Here is a 15,230-nt window from a genome sequence, read left to right as displayed (position 1 = left end):
GCGTTGAGAAAACAGCAAAAATGTAGGTTAGAGCTTTAAGTCCGACTTTGTATACACATGTCACATGACTGAACAAGGACCAGATGAGCACTGTGGGGGTTAGGGGAATTTTGCCGCTGTTGGTTAATGCTCACTGGTGCGGAAAATGTTCCCGATACGTGCGTTGATATATCAAACACCCTACTATGACAAAGAAACTACGACAAATTCACGTGTCTATAGTTAATAATCGTTCGACGCGTAGAACTGTGCGAAATTAGGCACTCCTGACACGCACCGACCGCGATTTTCAGACTTCAGGGCAGGATGATGAGGTCTGGCTTTACTAGAAGTGTCTCCGTGAGAAATGGTTTAGCGCTATTATTTCCATAGTATATACTTTATAGTCATATACACGTTCGCTACACAAAAAGAAAGTCCCTTGCCTGGAGAACTCTCTTGGAGAGCCCCGTCTTCTGGGCGAGCTGCTTAAGGTCCTTGGCGTCTGGATTCTGATTGATGGCGAAGTATGACTTCATGGTCCTCAGTTGATGGTGCTTAAATGATGTGCGCATGCGTTTGGTTCGTTGCTGCTGCTGCTGTTGTTGCTGTAGCATTGACGAGCCATTGCTGTCCAAGCCGGTCAGATCCTGGAGTCCTGCGGAACGTAAGAAGAAAACGGTTCAGGCAAAGGGAGCTCTTGGTTGACATTTAGTGGTTGGTGTGATTCCACTGCACACATAGAAACGCATGTTCAACGCCAATTAAGTGCGTCATCGGATGCATGAGTACACAACAGAAATCTGCCATTTCTGTAGCGTCTATGTTGTCAGTCATGTCCTGACGGGCATATAGAGACGTCCGATATTGTAAGTACCTCTGTTAGTGCGGTTTTGTGCGCACGGTTACGTTAATCCTGCAGACAACTGATATTAATCGTACAATTGTGAGAGGACGTGTCAGTTTGTGCTTTCTCCAATTCCAGGAGTAAAACAAACCGCCTTAGAAGAGCACAAAAATAGAGGCCAACTTCTAGTCTGTCTTGTGCCTGCAAGTGCAACACTGCGTATATAAAAACCGGGCCTGGCCATGACCATAGCTTCTTCTCACGCCTATCGACATTTCTCTCTCGAGCAGGATGTTTCTGCCGGGCTCGTGCAGTATAGAGCGCAGACTGCGTACCTAAGTGCGGCGGGCCCTCTGGAAGGTCTCCGGGCTTTCGCTTCCGCGGTCGCCCCTTGCGGACGCCGTAGGGCCCCTGGGGCGGCGCGTAGGGCTGTCCCTGCGTGAGCGGCGGGCTGCAGGCTCCGGCCGCGCCGCTGCCGTCATCGTCCGGCAGCAGCGGTGGCGGCGGCGGTGGCAGCCCCGGCTGGCAGCCCTCGGCCAGCAGCTCGAAGTGGGTGCGGCAGTAGACGAGGTTGTCGCGCAACCCGAAGTGGTCGCCCTGGGCCAAGGCCGCGTTGCACCAGGCGCACGTGAAGCAGTGCAGGTGGTACACCAGGTCCCGGGCACGCATCACCAGCTCCGACGCGAAGATGCCCTGCTGGCAGCGTGCACACCGCTTCACGGCGAACAACCTGCGGCGAAGCGCGGCCACATCCCTTTTAGTACTCTTCTCGACTTCCACAGTGCTAAGAGGACGCACTGGCTACCGCGCATGGTCAGAGCAGTTCTTTGCTGTTAGACCGACCTATATGGCCCAATAAACGTCGAAGCTATTGACTGCCTTGAACAGCTGTATGGGTGCTGGAAATTTCGGTATGAACGCGTGAGAGAGGACAACACTTTGTTTCACGCGTTCCTAAATTGACGTGAAACGGCCCCTCATAAGCGATGAAAAAATGGATTCATTCAGCAGTTTATACAGAATTACGATTTTTTTCTTTTTTTTTTTGGGGGGGGGGGGGTGTCAAAATCGTCCCGGGCGGGCGGTTGGGGGTGTGTGTATAAATCCCTTGTCAGGGTGCTTGGGGTTGTGGAAGCTTTTTTGGGGGAGTGTTGAAATCCTTCAGGAGGGGGGTGTTAGGGGATGTTGGGGGGGTGTATAAATCCCTGGATTCATTGGCAATGTTTTGACAGATTTACGAAAATGTAACTGCCGTCTGACAAACGCCAAACACGCTTCAGGTGTCACCTTAGACTCATCTACATCGACGCATGCCGGAGGGCGGCCACATGAAATCGTGATGGCTTCAATCAGTGCATATTCAGACTTGATGATCAAATTTGTAACTACTACACTGTATTTGAGCATGGCTGATTGTACTTGAACGCTACTCACACAAACAGATCAAATGTACGTCTATATGTCCAGGAAAGCATTTATTTCTGGAGCGACAAGCGCCTGGCACGGTCACACTAAAAGACTACAAGTAACTTAAATAAAATAAATAATAATATAAGCATATGATAGCAACACAGTAATAACAGTGACAGCAAGGAAGTTCAACACGAGAGCAGTTCCAATTTGTGCGCGTGTTGTGCTAGCCAACGATAAGGAGGACCGAAGGAGGTGGTCGAACTTGGGTGTTCCGGCGCCTTTCACCCTCCTGCCCACGCCTAATGACCCCGTCGCCGGCGAAGCCCCCATCTTTGGCCACGACCAAGCAGCCGAGCCACCGTCGGCTTCTCCAGATCAATGCTCAGACAACGTCGCGGCGGCGGGGCGCGTGCGTATAGTCGGCTTTTCCTAAACCGGAAGTTGCTATCTCTCCTAGTAGGAAAGCGCCTCCGGCTCAATTGCGAACAGCGGAGACGGAAGTCCGGGAGCCGAACTCTACGCAGCTTTCGACTGCGCTGCGCGTATCCTGTCTCTTTGGCGGGGCGGCGTGTACGCGCGGCCAATTAAGCTTTTTTTCATCGCTTCTATCGCTACGGTCTCTTCTCTGTTTGCTGCTCTGCAGCGCTTTCTGACCCTCCTAACTGCGCCGGAACGATAGTGTTCGGCCACTGCGGATGTCTGCTCAAGGCGACACCACCCTTTAGCCTCTCCATTGCGTTTTTTATTCGCGTGTATTGCGTGCCTGCACTCCCACCTCTGTCTATCGGAGAAAATACGGGCGCGCCGTATACGAAGTGTATGGCTCTAGGAGGCGTAATTTTAATGCCTGAGATCGTAGTATTTATATGTGTTATATACTTGGGCTGCCAGCGGCGTCGCCCTCTCGCCCAATCAGGAAGCTGCAGTGACGTATGGAATAAAACAGCCACCAATTACTTACTAATGCTTCCTTGAGGACCTCAAACGCAACTGCGTGATGCTCAAATGCGAACCGCTTGAAATAGGTCGGTACTGTGGGAGAGAGGTGCAGGGTACTCGAAGAGCAAAGAAGAGGATCGCGTGGGTCTCCACGGTGTTCAATTACTGGCATGCATGAATTATGCGCAGGCAAGGCGATCGATAGAAAAAGTATTACGTTTCACAATACAGCTAATCTACATAACGTCCAACGTGAGTTGCCTCTACGGTGGAAGCGCGCATGATCTAGAGGGGTAGGAAACATTTTCATCATGCACCTCATACCCGATAATAATGGTAATAAACTGAGATGCGATAGGATACGAAACTGTGGTGTGTGCACTCCCATAAAAATTTCGCTCCTTCAGCGTTATGGGCAGGAGGAAGGGGAGAGTTCTGAACAACCCTAAAAACTTTCCCTCCCGCAACGGCTACACTGCTGCTATAAAGCCAGTGTTTTTTTTGTGTGTGTTTTTTTACATCAATCCCTTAATTGCTGAAGAATTTAGCATCTGTGCAGCGAATAACTGGAATTCTAAAGCTGCATTTTGCAAAATACTTTTTGTTTCAACCAAAAGATGTGTTCACCGGCATGTGTCTGCTCTTCAGTCTTGAACGCTTACCACAGAAAGTAAGCCATTGCTATCATAGTTGCTATACAACTCTAAAATAAAATATTGCTATTATCAGTACAACTGATACTTTTGTGATTCCGCAGCCCACCAAATTTTACTTCTGTGTCTTTACTTTTAACATTTAACCTGATATTTCTCAGAGAAGCGATGAGCAAGAAAAAATAAACGCAATAAAGTTTCGTAGTAACAACAACCCGCTACAATATATACTTGTGACACATATGCAGCGGGTGAAGTGGTGAAGTGTGAGCCATTCATGGCCGGCGATTTATAGCTGTTTTCGCAGAACATCTTTTGTTCTGTTCCATCTTTCCACCGTTCTTCTCTGCCTATGACTGCGTGCAGAAAGCTAAGTTAGAGCGGGAAGTGGGAAAGGGACTAGTTTGTTTCACGGAAGCCACACTCCAAAGTAGTCCCGTGGTTCAGCTCAGAATGCACTCAATTAACCAGTCTATGCCTCCAGCAAAGCAAATTCGACGATTGCAGCAATGTCCATATACCTACTGAACCAAAAATGTGGCCATGCGGCGTGGCTCTGCGCAATACAGAACGCCGTGCTTTTGTATTGCGTGATGCCACGGCGTCTACCAAAATCTCGAGTCTAATCGTATATATGCTCGACGCCGTCATTAGCCGAAATTTCGTTGTTGGCTGCATGGTTTGGCGATATTTCGAAATTCAACCGAATGTGTTGACGGTATTTTTTCATGGATACCAGTATATCGGCTGTTATTTAAAGGTACTAACGAACGGGTGAAATTATAAGGAAGCATTTCGTGACAGCCCGACTGGAGGTAAGGAAATCAGGAGGTGAACGAATTGTTCGGTTCTAAGATCATGGACATTCACTTCTTCGTTCGAAAACACTAGGAGACAGAGGAAGAAGCGAGAAAAACGAGAGATGTTCCCTCCAGTCAGGTACGCATACTGCAACTAGCCAAGGAGTTATGAGTGTAAAAGAATACATAATTAGAGCTATCGGGACAGAAAGTTTAAGATGAACTTGTGCTTATATAAAAGCGCAAAGGTTTGAAGTTGTGATACAGTGGTTAAACCAGAGCAGGATCTGTCACGTGACACATTTCTCGAAATTTCAAAAACCGAAAAAAAAAAGACCCTCTAATAATACTGCGGAACAGGCGATTGAAATGGCTCAACTCGAATTCACGGAAATAAGTACAACTAAGCAACATTTTCGGCCATCCTTGCTATAAATGACGCAGAAATACGACAACGTTCTGGTGCCCTCGCCGCGTGGCGGCCCGATTTCTTAAATCGGTTGTCGACATCGTATTTCGCGCCGTATCCAATAATGCAGATTTAGTTGCTGCCCTCTGAGTGCGGCAGCACTGCACGTCCGCTTCACTGTGGCACGAGTGTCAGGAGAAATTGTTTTTTATAAAAAGCGATTGCGTGTCAAAGAAGCACATTTTTATTGCTCGGCAAGTTCCCGTCCACTGCCGCTGCGCATCTAATGGTTCTCGGCGGTAGTATACATATAGCACCGGCCCGGGTAGCGCCAGCAAGTGCTACAAGATGACTTTAAACAGAAGCACTTGTTCTTTTAAAAGTCTTACAGTCCTCGGCCATGCGTGGCTCAGTGTGCCGATTTCTACGGCAACACGCGACTTCGGTTACCGCCCCCTTGCTGAAATTTCTTGTCTGCCTGTTCGATTTCTTTTAAAGCATGCTAGTCTTGCTCAAGCTACTGAAACCGGAAAATTTTGGTCTGTCCGCCTTTCTGTCTGTCCCTCGATTCAGCCACCCGGTCAATACTTGACAGAATTCTTGAACGAGAAGTTTATAAAAACAAAACTTTTCCGAACCACTAAACCTGTAAACACACTTCATACTTGCCAACATTGTTCAGAAAAAAGAAAACGTTAGGCACATTTGAGGCAAGACATAAATACGTAAATGGTATTAGTAATGTTCGTTTAGTTAGGGATATACGTGTCGGCTTGATTTTTGCAGTAGGTAATAAAAAATACGCGTTGAAAACAGTTTTGACACAAAAATACAAAAAGCGCTCGCGCTCGAACCTAGAACTTGTGGCGGAATTCCAAGATGTCCAACAGTAACGATAGGCTCCAGTAGCTGGCGCGTCAGCAGTGGAATGCGGGAAAATTGAATTGACTTGAACAAATCTCCACCGTGTTTATCGTGGGAGGAGCGATTCGGGAAGGGAAGAGCGTGATAGGTGGGCGGGGGAGAGAAGAGAGGCATTTACGTGGCAGGGGTGGCAGAGGACTATCGTCTTTCGATGACATTTGCGGCAAAGTGAGCAGATACGCGGCCAATTTTTTTCTTTGCATAAGATTCGGTGACCTAGAGACCAAATTTTCAACGTTCACCTTTACGGCCCCCGGAATACTTTGGTCTTTCAAAACTGTAGTCCTAAACGACGAATGGCCAAACACATATCAAGACAGTCCTGTAGCGTGGACGTAGACGCTGAGAATTGTATGCGCGGGGCGCTTGATTACCTGGAATAACAAGATTCGGAGGCCGCTTGTAGCAACCGTCCGTAACAAAGGTCACTGCAGATGGGCATCTAGTAATCAATTGTTCGCTAGCTTCGCCGAAGGCACAGGAAAACAATTCCCACGATTCGCATAACAGGACCCTTGTGATCATGCCTTCCGCGTTATCCAACTCCAAGCACTTTCAGAAAATGTTATTTCATGCTTTGATGCCACTCGAAACTTTTTTTTTCTTTGCAGTTCTACTACTTTAGCACTTGTTGATTTTTTAAAAGTATAGCTACCTTTTTTTAACAGCTATTTTATTCTTATCACGCCAACACAGCGCGCCGCTGTCAAGGCTAGTGAAAATCTCCCCCACTAAAGCATGTGCACGCGTCTACACATTCCAACTTAAGATATTCACTCCCCTTTTTCTTTGAGGGTGCGAGTAAAGAAGGCAGAAATGAAACACCGCCGCGACGCTTAAACGTCTCAGCTATAGGTATATAAACTCACAAGAGTGGAGACGCACATATACACTGTAGCGTGTTGAGTGTGTGCATTTTCGTTTTAGTCCTTCCATCGCCATCGACCGTCAGCCGTGGCGCTAAGAAGGTCTACTCTAGCGCCCAATGGACCGAGGCTTTGTGAATATCTTCACAAAGATGCACTCCCCAACACCCCTGGTGTAGCGTGTCTATATGTATTACCACTAAGAGAGAGGCGAACTTCAAGACAAACGGCACAAAACACGCACCCGCGCGCCCGAGATAAGAAGACGTCGCTTCGATCTTCGTCGACAAGTGAGCTTCTACTGCGCCATTGTCTTCGGCGACAGTGAAACCCCTGTGGGAGACGGGAGACGGCGAGCGAGCTGCGACCGCAAGAGGGTACCCGCAGCGCAAAAGCAACGCGCACACGCCGGCGAGAAGAAATAAAAGACGCTGACGCCGTGGGGGCCTGCCCGTCTCCTGTTTTCTTTTTCTTCCCCAAAGTGAGGCGTCATCAGGATAACACAAGAGTGTACGAAGCGAAGGCGCTCGGCTTCCCAAAGAGACGTCGCCCTGGGGTGAGGCAGTGAACGGCGGCGTCGGAGAGCCTGAACGAAGAGGTGACCCGAAAGCGCGTCGAGGCAAGAGGGCGCCAAGAAGGCCCGCTGCTCAGCTCGCCGTCATTAGACAGTTCAAAAGAAGGGCGCCATCAGAGAGAAGGAAGGGGATCCCATCCGCACAGATGGATGACAGTGCATTGGGAGACACAAAAGCTTGGCTCGGAGAGCATCCTCCCCGTGGCCCGGAGAGCGCCTGGACTCGGCGAGCCTCTTGTCCCCGAACTGTCTTAGCCGCCGCCGTCGCTGGGGTGCGCTGCTGGCGAGGCGCCGACAGCGGCACACGTGCAGCAATGATCCGTTACCGAGAGGCAAGCCGCGCGCGCCCCTCTCGAGTACAATAGGTCCCGTGGTCTCTGGGCCAAGGTGACGGACCTGTACACCTCGCTTCACGGCGCTGTACGCTCATGGCTTCTTTCCCTTCACCGCTGCAACAACTGCCCTCGCGGAACCTGGTTGCGCAACCCACGTTACGCCAACTTATACCAACGCATCCGCACAACGCCTCACTGGCTGGTCATGGCTGCGCTCGCTGCCGCGTGACTTCGACCTGTACACGACTTGGCGGGCGGATTTAGAAGACTCTTGCTGCCCCGTTTGTCTTTTTTTACACACGGGCAATAATTCACGATGCCGACGCCCACGTGGCTTTCGTCGCAACAGGGTACAGGTGGTACTCACAAGTGGCATTGACATGGTGGTTAGAGGGATTCACAGTGGGTGACTTTTTGCGCAAGCAGAATTTCGGCAGACCGGAATACATTGTCCCGCGTCTATATTAATGCCTCGTTCTTGGGGCTCAAGGTAAGAATAGGGAACACCGTACAGGACTTGGGGGCACCTTCGAAAAGGAAAAGGAGCTGCATAACGCCTCGTTAGCATGCGTGAGCTCGCCTCCCACGCACACTGGCGTGCACCGAGCTGATGACCCGCACACGCACCTCACCAAAGGGCGCCGCTAATGTCCCTGGCCTGGCACCACGTGGGGCCCGCGGGTGGCATAGGATGTTGAAAACACCGAAAACGACGGACCCTTCCAGGGTGTCGCGTCGATAAAGTCAGCGGGAGCACGGGGTCCTGCTCTCATCCCTTTAGTGAACACCCTTAGTGTGTAGCCTCGTTCAACTACGGAGGGCCTGCTCCGAAGAGCAACTTGCACAAATGAGGCCCCGGGGCGCGTGCGTCGTGCAAAGAAAGGGACAGGGCCCGCGCTTTGGAGCCCTCGGGTACGCACAAGTAGAGAGGCAGCACAGATGACTTCGTCAGCGCGAACAGGTGAAGTGAACAAAGACGCGTCTCCCGCGCCGCGCGGCGACGCCGTAAACAGGGTTGGCGCGAGAGGCGCGAGGCCCCCATGATGAAGGGTCGTAAAGCGGGCATGCCCATGATGGGCGCAGCACACAAAGAGCCCTCCACGCACCCAGGGTCGCGCTGCTTCCCTCGCAGGTTCCCACGGGCTGACTTGGGCCGCGTTTACGAGCAGCCCTGATGTCTTCGTTATGCTGGCGCGGAAAGAAGTGCCGCGCGGGGGACCCCGTCCGATTATACGAGTTCCAGGAAGCGAACACTTTGTTGGTGGTCAGCGAGAAGATGATGTGCGCTGTTGGCCGCCCGGAGTCGGCGGCTCCCGTGCGTGCAGCGGGGCGCCAGCACGCGGGATGCCGACCTCCCCTCTGCTGTCCTCCGCTTCGGCTGGGCGCCTGGGCTGGCTCGGGGCTGATAGCAGCGCGTGCCCTCTCTAAGCTAAGACATACGTGCGCCGTCCACTGTTGAAGGGCACGCGGAATGACGACGCACTTTTGCTTCTTCCCAATGCTGTGAGACCGACGCCTCAAGCTGAAAGTATGCATTCAACTATTGAGATTATTATTATTATTATTATTATTATTATTATTATTATTATTATTATTATTATTATTATTATTATTATTATTATTATTATTATTATTAGCCATGGCGCGCTAACTTCATTTACACAGTACTCGTGTTCTTCAGTTATTTTCCTAATGTGTGCATTGTTTTCACAGAGTTTGTTCTCATTTGTTCGTATATGATGTTGGTGCTGCGGGCGTAATTGTTGTTGTACTATGACACACTTCTGTAGTCAACTCTTAATACATCGCACATTTGAAGGGCCCGGGTAGGCCACAGTAACAAATGTTTCTATACCTTATCACTTTCTGTGAATAGTTACAAATATTTCCTGTACTTTGTTTCATACATTTTTGTGTAATTGATGCTTCATCCTATTGCTATGGTCATTGTACGATGTGTGTTCGCAATGTACCGTAATTTACAGTCTCTGTTAGTCGTGTAATGTAGTTTGGATACCACTTTTAATTTTATTCTCTGTAGTATTTCAAGTTTTTTATTGTTCTTCACTCACCCACCTTTTTAACTGGCTGTTTATGTGTCAGCCGCTGATCTATTTCAATGCGGCCTTTTTTTCCCTCTCAGTGCGCCAGCACGAAGGCTTCGGATGTTCCTGGGCACTTTAATAAAGGTTGATTGATTGATTGATTGATTGATTGATTGATTGATTGATTGATTGATTGATTGATTGATTGATTGATTGATTGATTGCGTCTAATTTTGAGCCAGGCTCAGAATGAGACACTACAAATTTTTGACCAATTTCTGTCTACGCTCTGCTTCTAAGCTTTTTTGAGACCACTCGGATTCAATATAAAATCAGTACTAGTTACTCAGCAGCACAGCTTTCTCGCTGGGCGATCGAACTGGATGTCGTTTACTTCGATATGAGAAAGCTCTGGATGTCGCGTGCCATGAACTGTTATTTACAAAACTGTCTCAACTTGATGTACCTCCAGTCTGAAATTCCTCTGATATAATTATTTAAGTGATAGGTCGTGTTTTGTCCGTATAAATGAACAGTCTTGCCTTTTATACGAGGCCACCAGTGGTGTACCCCAGGACTCTGTACTCGGGCCAATCCCCTTTTCCATCTTCGTAAATGATGTTTCACCTGTATTTATTGCTTGTCATTTTCTCTTATATGCCGATGATGTCAAAATACTCAAATTTGTTTCAAACACAGCCAGCTGTACCGCTCTCCAGAGAGCGCTAATGTCTTCCTCGTACTCGTGCTCACGGAAAACTCTTCAAAATTACATCTAAAACTAAGTCAATGACATACTTCAGAAAAACTGACCCGATCTTGTTCTTCTATAACATTAATGGGACAGTACTACCCCACGTGGAGGAGGTTAATGACCTAGGTGTCAATTTCGACAGTAAGCAGAGCTTCTCCCCCATATCACGGTAATTACTCGTCGGGCTCTTCGATTCCTTGTCATCGTATCTCGCCTGTCAAATGAGTTCAAAGAGCCTGGTTTTCTTCCCAAGCTACACTTGGCTATCTGTCGCTCGCAGCTTGAGTGTGCCTCTGCAGTTTGGAGTAGCCCGTGCAAAATACACTCTAAGCTTACTGAAAGTGCCCAAAGAAAGTTTATATCTATTTTTCCCCATCGCTTCCCCCCTAACCATAACTGTTCCCCTGGCTCAGCTTCCGTGCTGACGCAACCAGCCTTAAGCTTTAGGCGTAATGTGGCTGATTTTATATACCTCTTCAAAATCGTTCACTGTAGAGTGTGGTGTGCTGAGCTCCTTCGACAGATTCCACTCCACGTGCCGCAATGGTCAGCCAAAAAGCACAATACTTTTTTATAATATGCAATATCTACACGCGTCTTGTGTCCTATGTTCCAATTACACTGGATGTGCATTCAGTACTCTGATTACCTTGATATATTTAATGACTCCCGGATTGTGTTTCGTATACATGTAAGTACATGAGCTTGTCGTGCTGTAAGCGACCACTTTTTTGTGTCCTTGTTTACACAATCTGTGACTGACTTTCATCGCGGTGGCCGCTTTTCTGATGGAGGCGAAAAGCTAAAACGTCCGTGTGTTCGAGATTTATCCTCAGGTGTGCAAAATTAATCCGGAGCCCATCACTACAGCGCGCCGTAAACAGCCGTTTTTTCTCACTCTCTCCGAAGTGGGCGAAGAATTAGTGTACAATGACAGGAGTTAAAAAATATTGCGATGTGAAGCTAACCAAATTTATCAACTTCATATTATCGTTAAGGGAGAGAAACGACAGCAGATCATGAAATGGGGTGGTGGAAGTTATAGAAGGCTAATCTTAATTGAGCCAGGCTAGCTGCACCAACAAAAGGGAGAGATTGAAGCGATAGAAATAAACTGCGATAAAAAGACAAGTGGAGCGAGTGTACATGAACGACTGCAACAACGTAATACAAGCGCAGATTCCATGGAATGAGCAGAGCGATTCGCTCGTGAACTAAGCTTATTCATACATCTGTAATGTTCGCTCACAGTGTGGCAAGCGTTGCTGTAATTAAAAGAGCGAAAAGCAGGCTATTTTAACGTTTGCTTCAAATACGTGACATACACCAGTAAGAAAGAAGGAAAAACAAAACAACACCGGGGCGCATAAGAACTGCTCCGAACTTTGACACCGGTTTAGATAAGCGTCATATGTTCGCTTTTATCTCTCGGAAAACGGCCACCTGTGCAGCTGTGTTTCTGCTTGTGTGTGTGTGTGTGTGTGTGTGTGTGTGTGTGTGTGTGTGTGTGTGTGTGTGTGTGTGTGTGTGTGTGTGTGTGTGTGTGTGTGTGTGTGTGTGTGTGTGTGTGTGTGTGTGTGTGTGTGTGTGTGTGTGTGTACATGGCTACGTGTGAACTTGATTTTTTCATTATGGTTGTCGTGCGTTGCCCACCGATGCGCAGTGTTCAACCTCATGTCACAAACGTTACACAGCGAGCTCTCTGGTCCGCCGAGATAAGTCGTCTGGAGTTATGCCATGGTAGCAGGAGCGTCTATGCCACAGGTGTATCTGTTTCATCTGCCTCAGAGTGCATCGTTAAAACCTTTCCCTTTGAGGATTTGATCTACGCAAGCCTTCGATTCTAGGCGAAATTCTGAAGGTGTATTCTTCTCTCACTTTTTTTGTGGTGTGGTTGGCTGGTTTTATTGGCAGAAGTTCATTCATAGACACAATAAAATTCACTACGCAAAACATTTTTTTTTTTGTAATCTCGGGTCTTATTCCCGACTTCGGAAGTTTATCGCGCATTCGTCCTCTTGACGGAAACACTTTTCTTAAAACATCGCTTTGGATACTGTCGCAAGCTTTTGGCTGACAACTAACCTCTTCAGTATTCATTAAAGCTTTCTCTCTCTGTCTCTCTCTCTTAGGTATGCGTGCATTCGAAAATTTGAGGTTTCATGACGATTGGCGGTGCCCGTTCTAAGGTCTAACGGGCTTTATGGTTTCTCATTAAGTCAATAACTTGAATTCAACCGAGTACAACGATTTATATTTAGTTAACGCTCGCATATATAAACATGACATGCGTGAGCATTAAAAGCCACTCACTTTTTAGTAAGTGGTTGGTGCAAGTGCGTTGGTGCTGTAAATGAGTACTTATATAGCAATAACCCCAATGAAGTAATAGTTGAAGCAGTTTGCCTACTTTCCGTGCGAAAACCGGCATTTTGCAATGCTAGTGAGAAAGAAGAAAGGAACATATACCCCCCTCCCTCCCCCCCCCCCCCCCCCCCTTGCTGGGATACGAACCAACGACTTTCGCTTGACGTTCCCAATGGTTTTACTAACTGAGCTACAAAGGCTGCTGCGCTTCCTCCATTTTCTGCTGAATTGATGCCTGTGCTAATGTATCCCGCTAATAAAAGGTAGCGGTACCCCCTATCCGTGTTTATTCACTGAGCCTCTAGTACTCAGTAAAGTTCGTCTATAGATTGGATATTACGAATCCCTTCTCAGCGACCGCCCCGACCGAAACACACACACAAACTTTTATTGGAAACCCTTCATTGATTGTGGACAACAAACGCAGTGGCATCTGTATTGTTTTTCTTCTCTATGGCAAACGCAACATGTGTGTCCAGTGGCTCATCTTACTTGTTTTCTCTCATAACCAACAAGTCATGACGGCATACGAGGGGCTCTTGGCCTTTTTAAAAAGTTCCAGCATTATTCCGCTGCCCACCCAATAGTCACTCCCGCGTTCCGCGGGTAGCGGCATCCACAAAGGCGAACAAGGAACACGTCCAGTCGACACGACCAGCACTGATTTTGCCATTGTCGAATGTTTTCCTACTTTAGCGACGACGTGGCGAGCCAAGCGCAGTGCCGGAACATGGCTGCGCACATGCGAGCTGTCAGCAGACTTGAGAACGTAAAAACAAGGAAAAACACCGAACTGACGTACGTGCGTACGTGCAGGTTATACTTGACAGTTGGGACGTGCGCATGACGTGCGCAGGGCGCATGCGACGCCAGCAGCTGGCCTTCGTCGTTCGCGAGGGGTGCACTTCTAGTGCGGCATCTGTTTATAGACCATGACACAGTATACTACAGCGCGAAGAAAATGTTTCGGGCCGATCGCGTAGCCTACCCTCCTGCTACAGAGGCCTTCGCGTGAGCACTCGGTCAGCAAAACTGGCTGTTTGGGGTTCGTCCACTCATCCCTGTACACGAAAGGATCAAATTCCTTAGAATGCTTAGCAATGGAAAACTAGTTTCCCTACATTTAAGACCCGCCCGCTCCAATTACTCTCCCCCCCCCCTCCCCCCCCCTTTTTTTTTTCTTCTTCGACACAGCAAAACAAATAATTGCGTTTTGCAGCGACCTGTTTATACCACGGTAGCTTGGCTGGTTATCTTTCGTATCTGTCAAGTAGACAGAATACCTCCTATAAAAGTCGTAGTGAAAAGGAAAAAAAGAACCCTATTATTAATCCACAACTAAGAGGAAGGAAAATGCACCTGCTTCTCAATTCATTCGTGCGCGTTAATCAGGAGCGCGTGATACCAAGCCGTCTCCTCTCTCCGAGAAATGTGTCGGGGCTCTCCTCCTCAAGTAGACTGGCGTAATGTAGTGAGTGAGGAACGGGATGACCTTGACTACCTCTTACGATTTGATAATTGGATTATTGCGACTGCACAATCAAGTGACTGCCCCTGAACCATTCTTTGATCCTTTGCAGTGTAGTCCATTATTTGACAGGTTCGCAAAATGTGTTTTTGGCAGCTTCGTAAGATGTGTAATTGACGTTTCACACCCACGAGACTGGGGAAGCGGCAACAATGAGCAAAAAAAAAAAAAAAATGAAGGAATCGCGCACTAACGCGTAAGACTTGAAGGTAGCGAAGCTGTACGCAACCTCAACGACCATCACGACGATTTAGGTCCACGATTGCAGCCGATTTGCCCCTCCTTCGCTGCCGCAACGGCCTTTACTCCCTCATTGGTGCTATAAATGTGAGCTTCCTTCATTTCTTTTTTTTTTTTTTTTTTTTTTGAAGTGATAATCATTCGAGGTCACCTTGGAGGGGCGTACGCTATGCCGTGCCTTTCTCGTTCCGAGCAAGTGTTCCCACGATTAGAGCGAATGCTAGAGTGTGTGTGTGTGTTTTTTTGTTTTGTTTTTTTGTTTTTTTTTTTTTTTTTTGCCAATCTTGGCCAATGCTTGGCTTGACAAACGTGCACCGAGGACTCTGGGCGGTCTCCGCGAGCCACGCACACACGAGCGCTCGGCATTTTCTTGTTTTTTTTTTAATTCCGGGCGGTCGCCGCGACGAACGCGCTAATGGGCGCGCGCTCGGCACTTCCTTGCTATTTTTAACGGCGGACACCATACACTAACGATTTGCTTGACAGCTTCGCTCTTAAAACTGTGGGAGCGCGCAACGCCTGACGGCCCAAACTGGCGGCGCTAGGAGCACTAGTGT

At 48.2% G+C, this 15,230-nt stretch overlaps 1 protein-coding gene across 1 annotated transcript in view; it reads right to left on the bottom strand.

The window, feature by feature from the left end:
* The window catches only part of LOC144141250 (LIM/homeobox protein Lhx9-like), a 75,956-nt gene that overhangs the window by 4,500 nt on the left and 56,226 nt on the right, over positions 1-15,230 (bottom strand). The window contains exons 3-4 of the mRNA XM_077672819.1: positions 1,162-1,556; positions 426-637 (exon numbers count right to left, since the gene is read on the bottom strand). Of these exons, the coding sequence (XP_077528945.1) occupies positions 426-637; positions 1,162-1,556 (607 nt within the window). The remainder of the gene's footprint in view (positions 1-425; positions 638-1,161; positions 1,557-15,230) is intronic.

The sequence above is a fragment of the Haemaphysalis longicornis genome, unplaced genomic scaffold, assembly GCF_048455015.1.
Source record: "Haemaphysalis longicornis isolate Haplotype H1 unplaced genomic scaffold, Haemaphysalis longicornis Haplotype H1 scaffold_1, whole genome shotgun sequence".
NCBI lineage: Eukaryota > Metazoa > Arthropoda > Arachnida > Ixodida > Ixodidae > Haemaphysalis > Haemaphysalis longicornis.
This window is presented reverse-complemented; position numbering and strand designations above follow the sequence as displayed.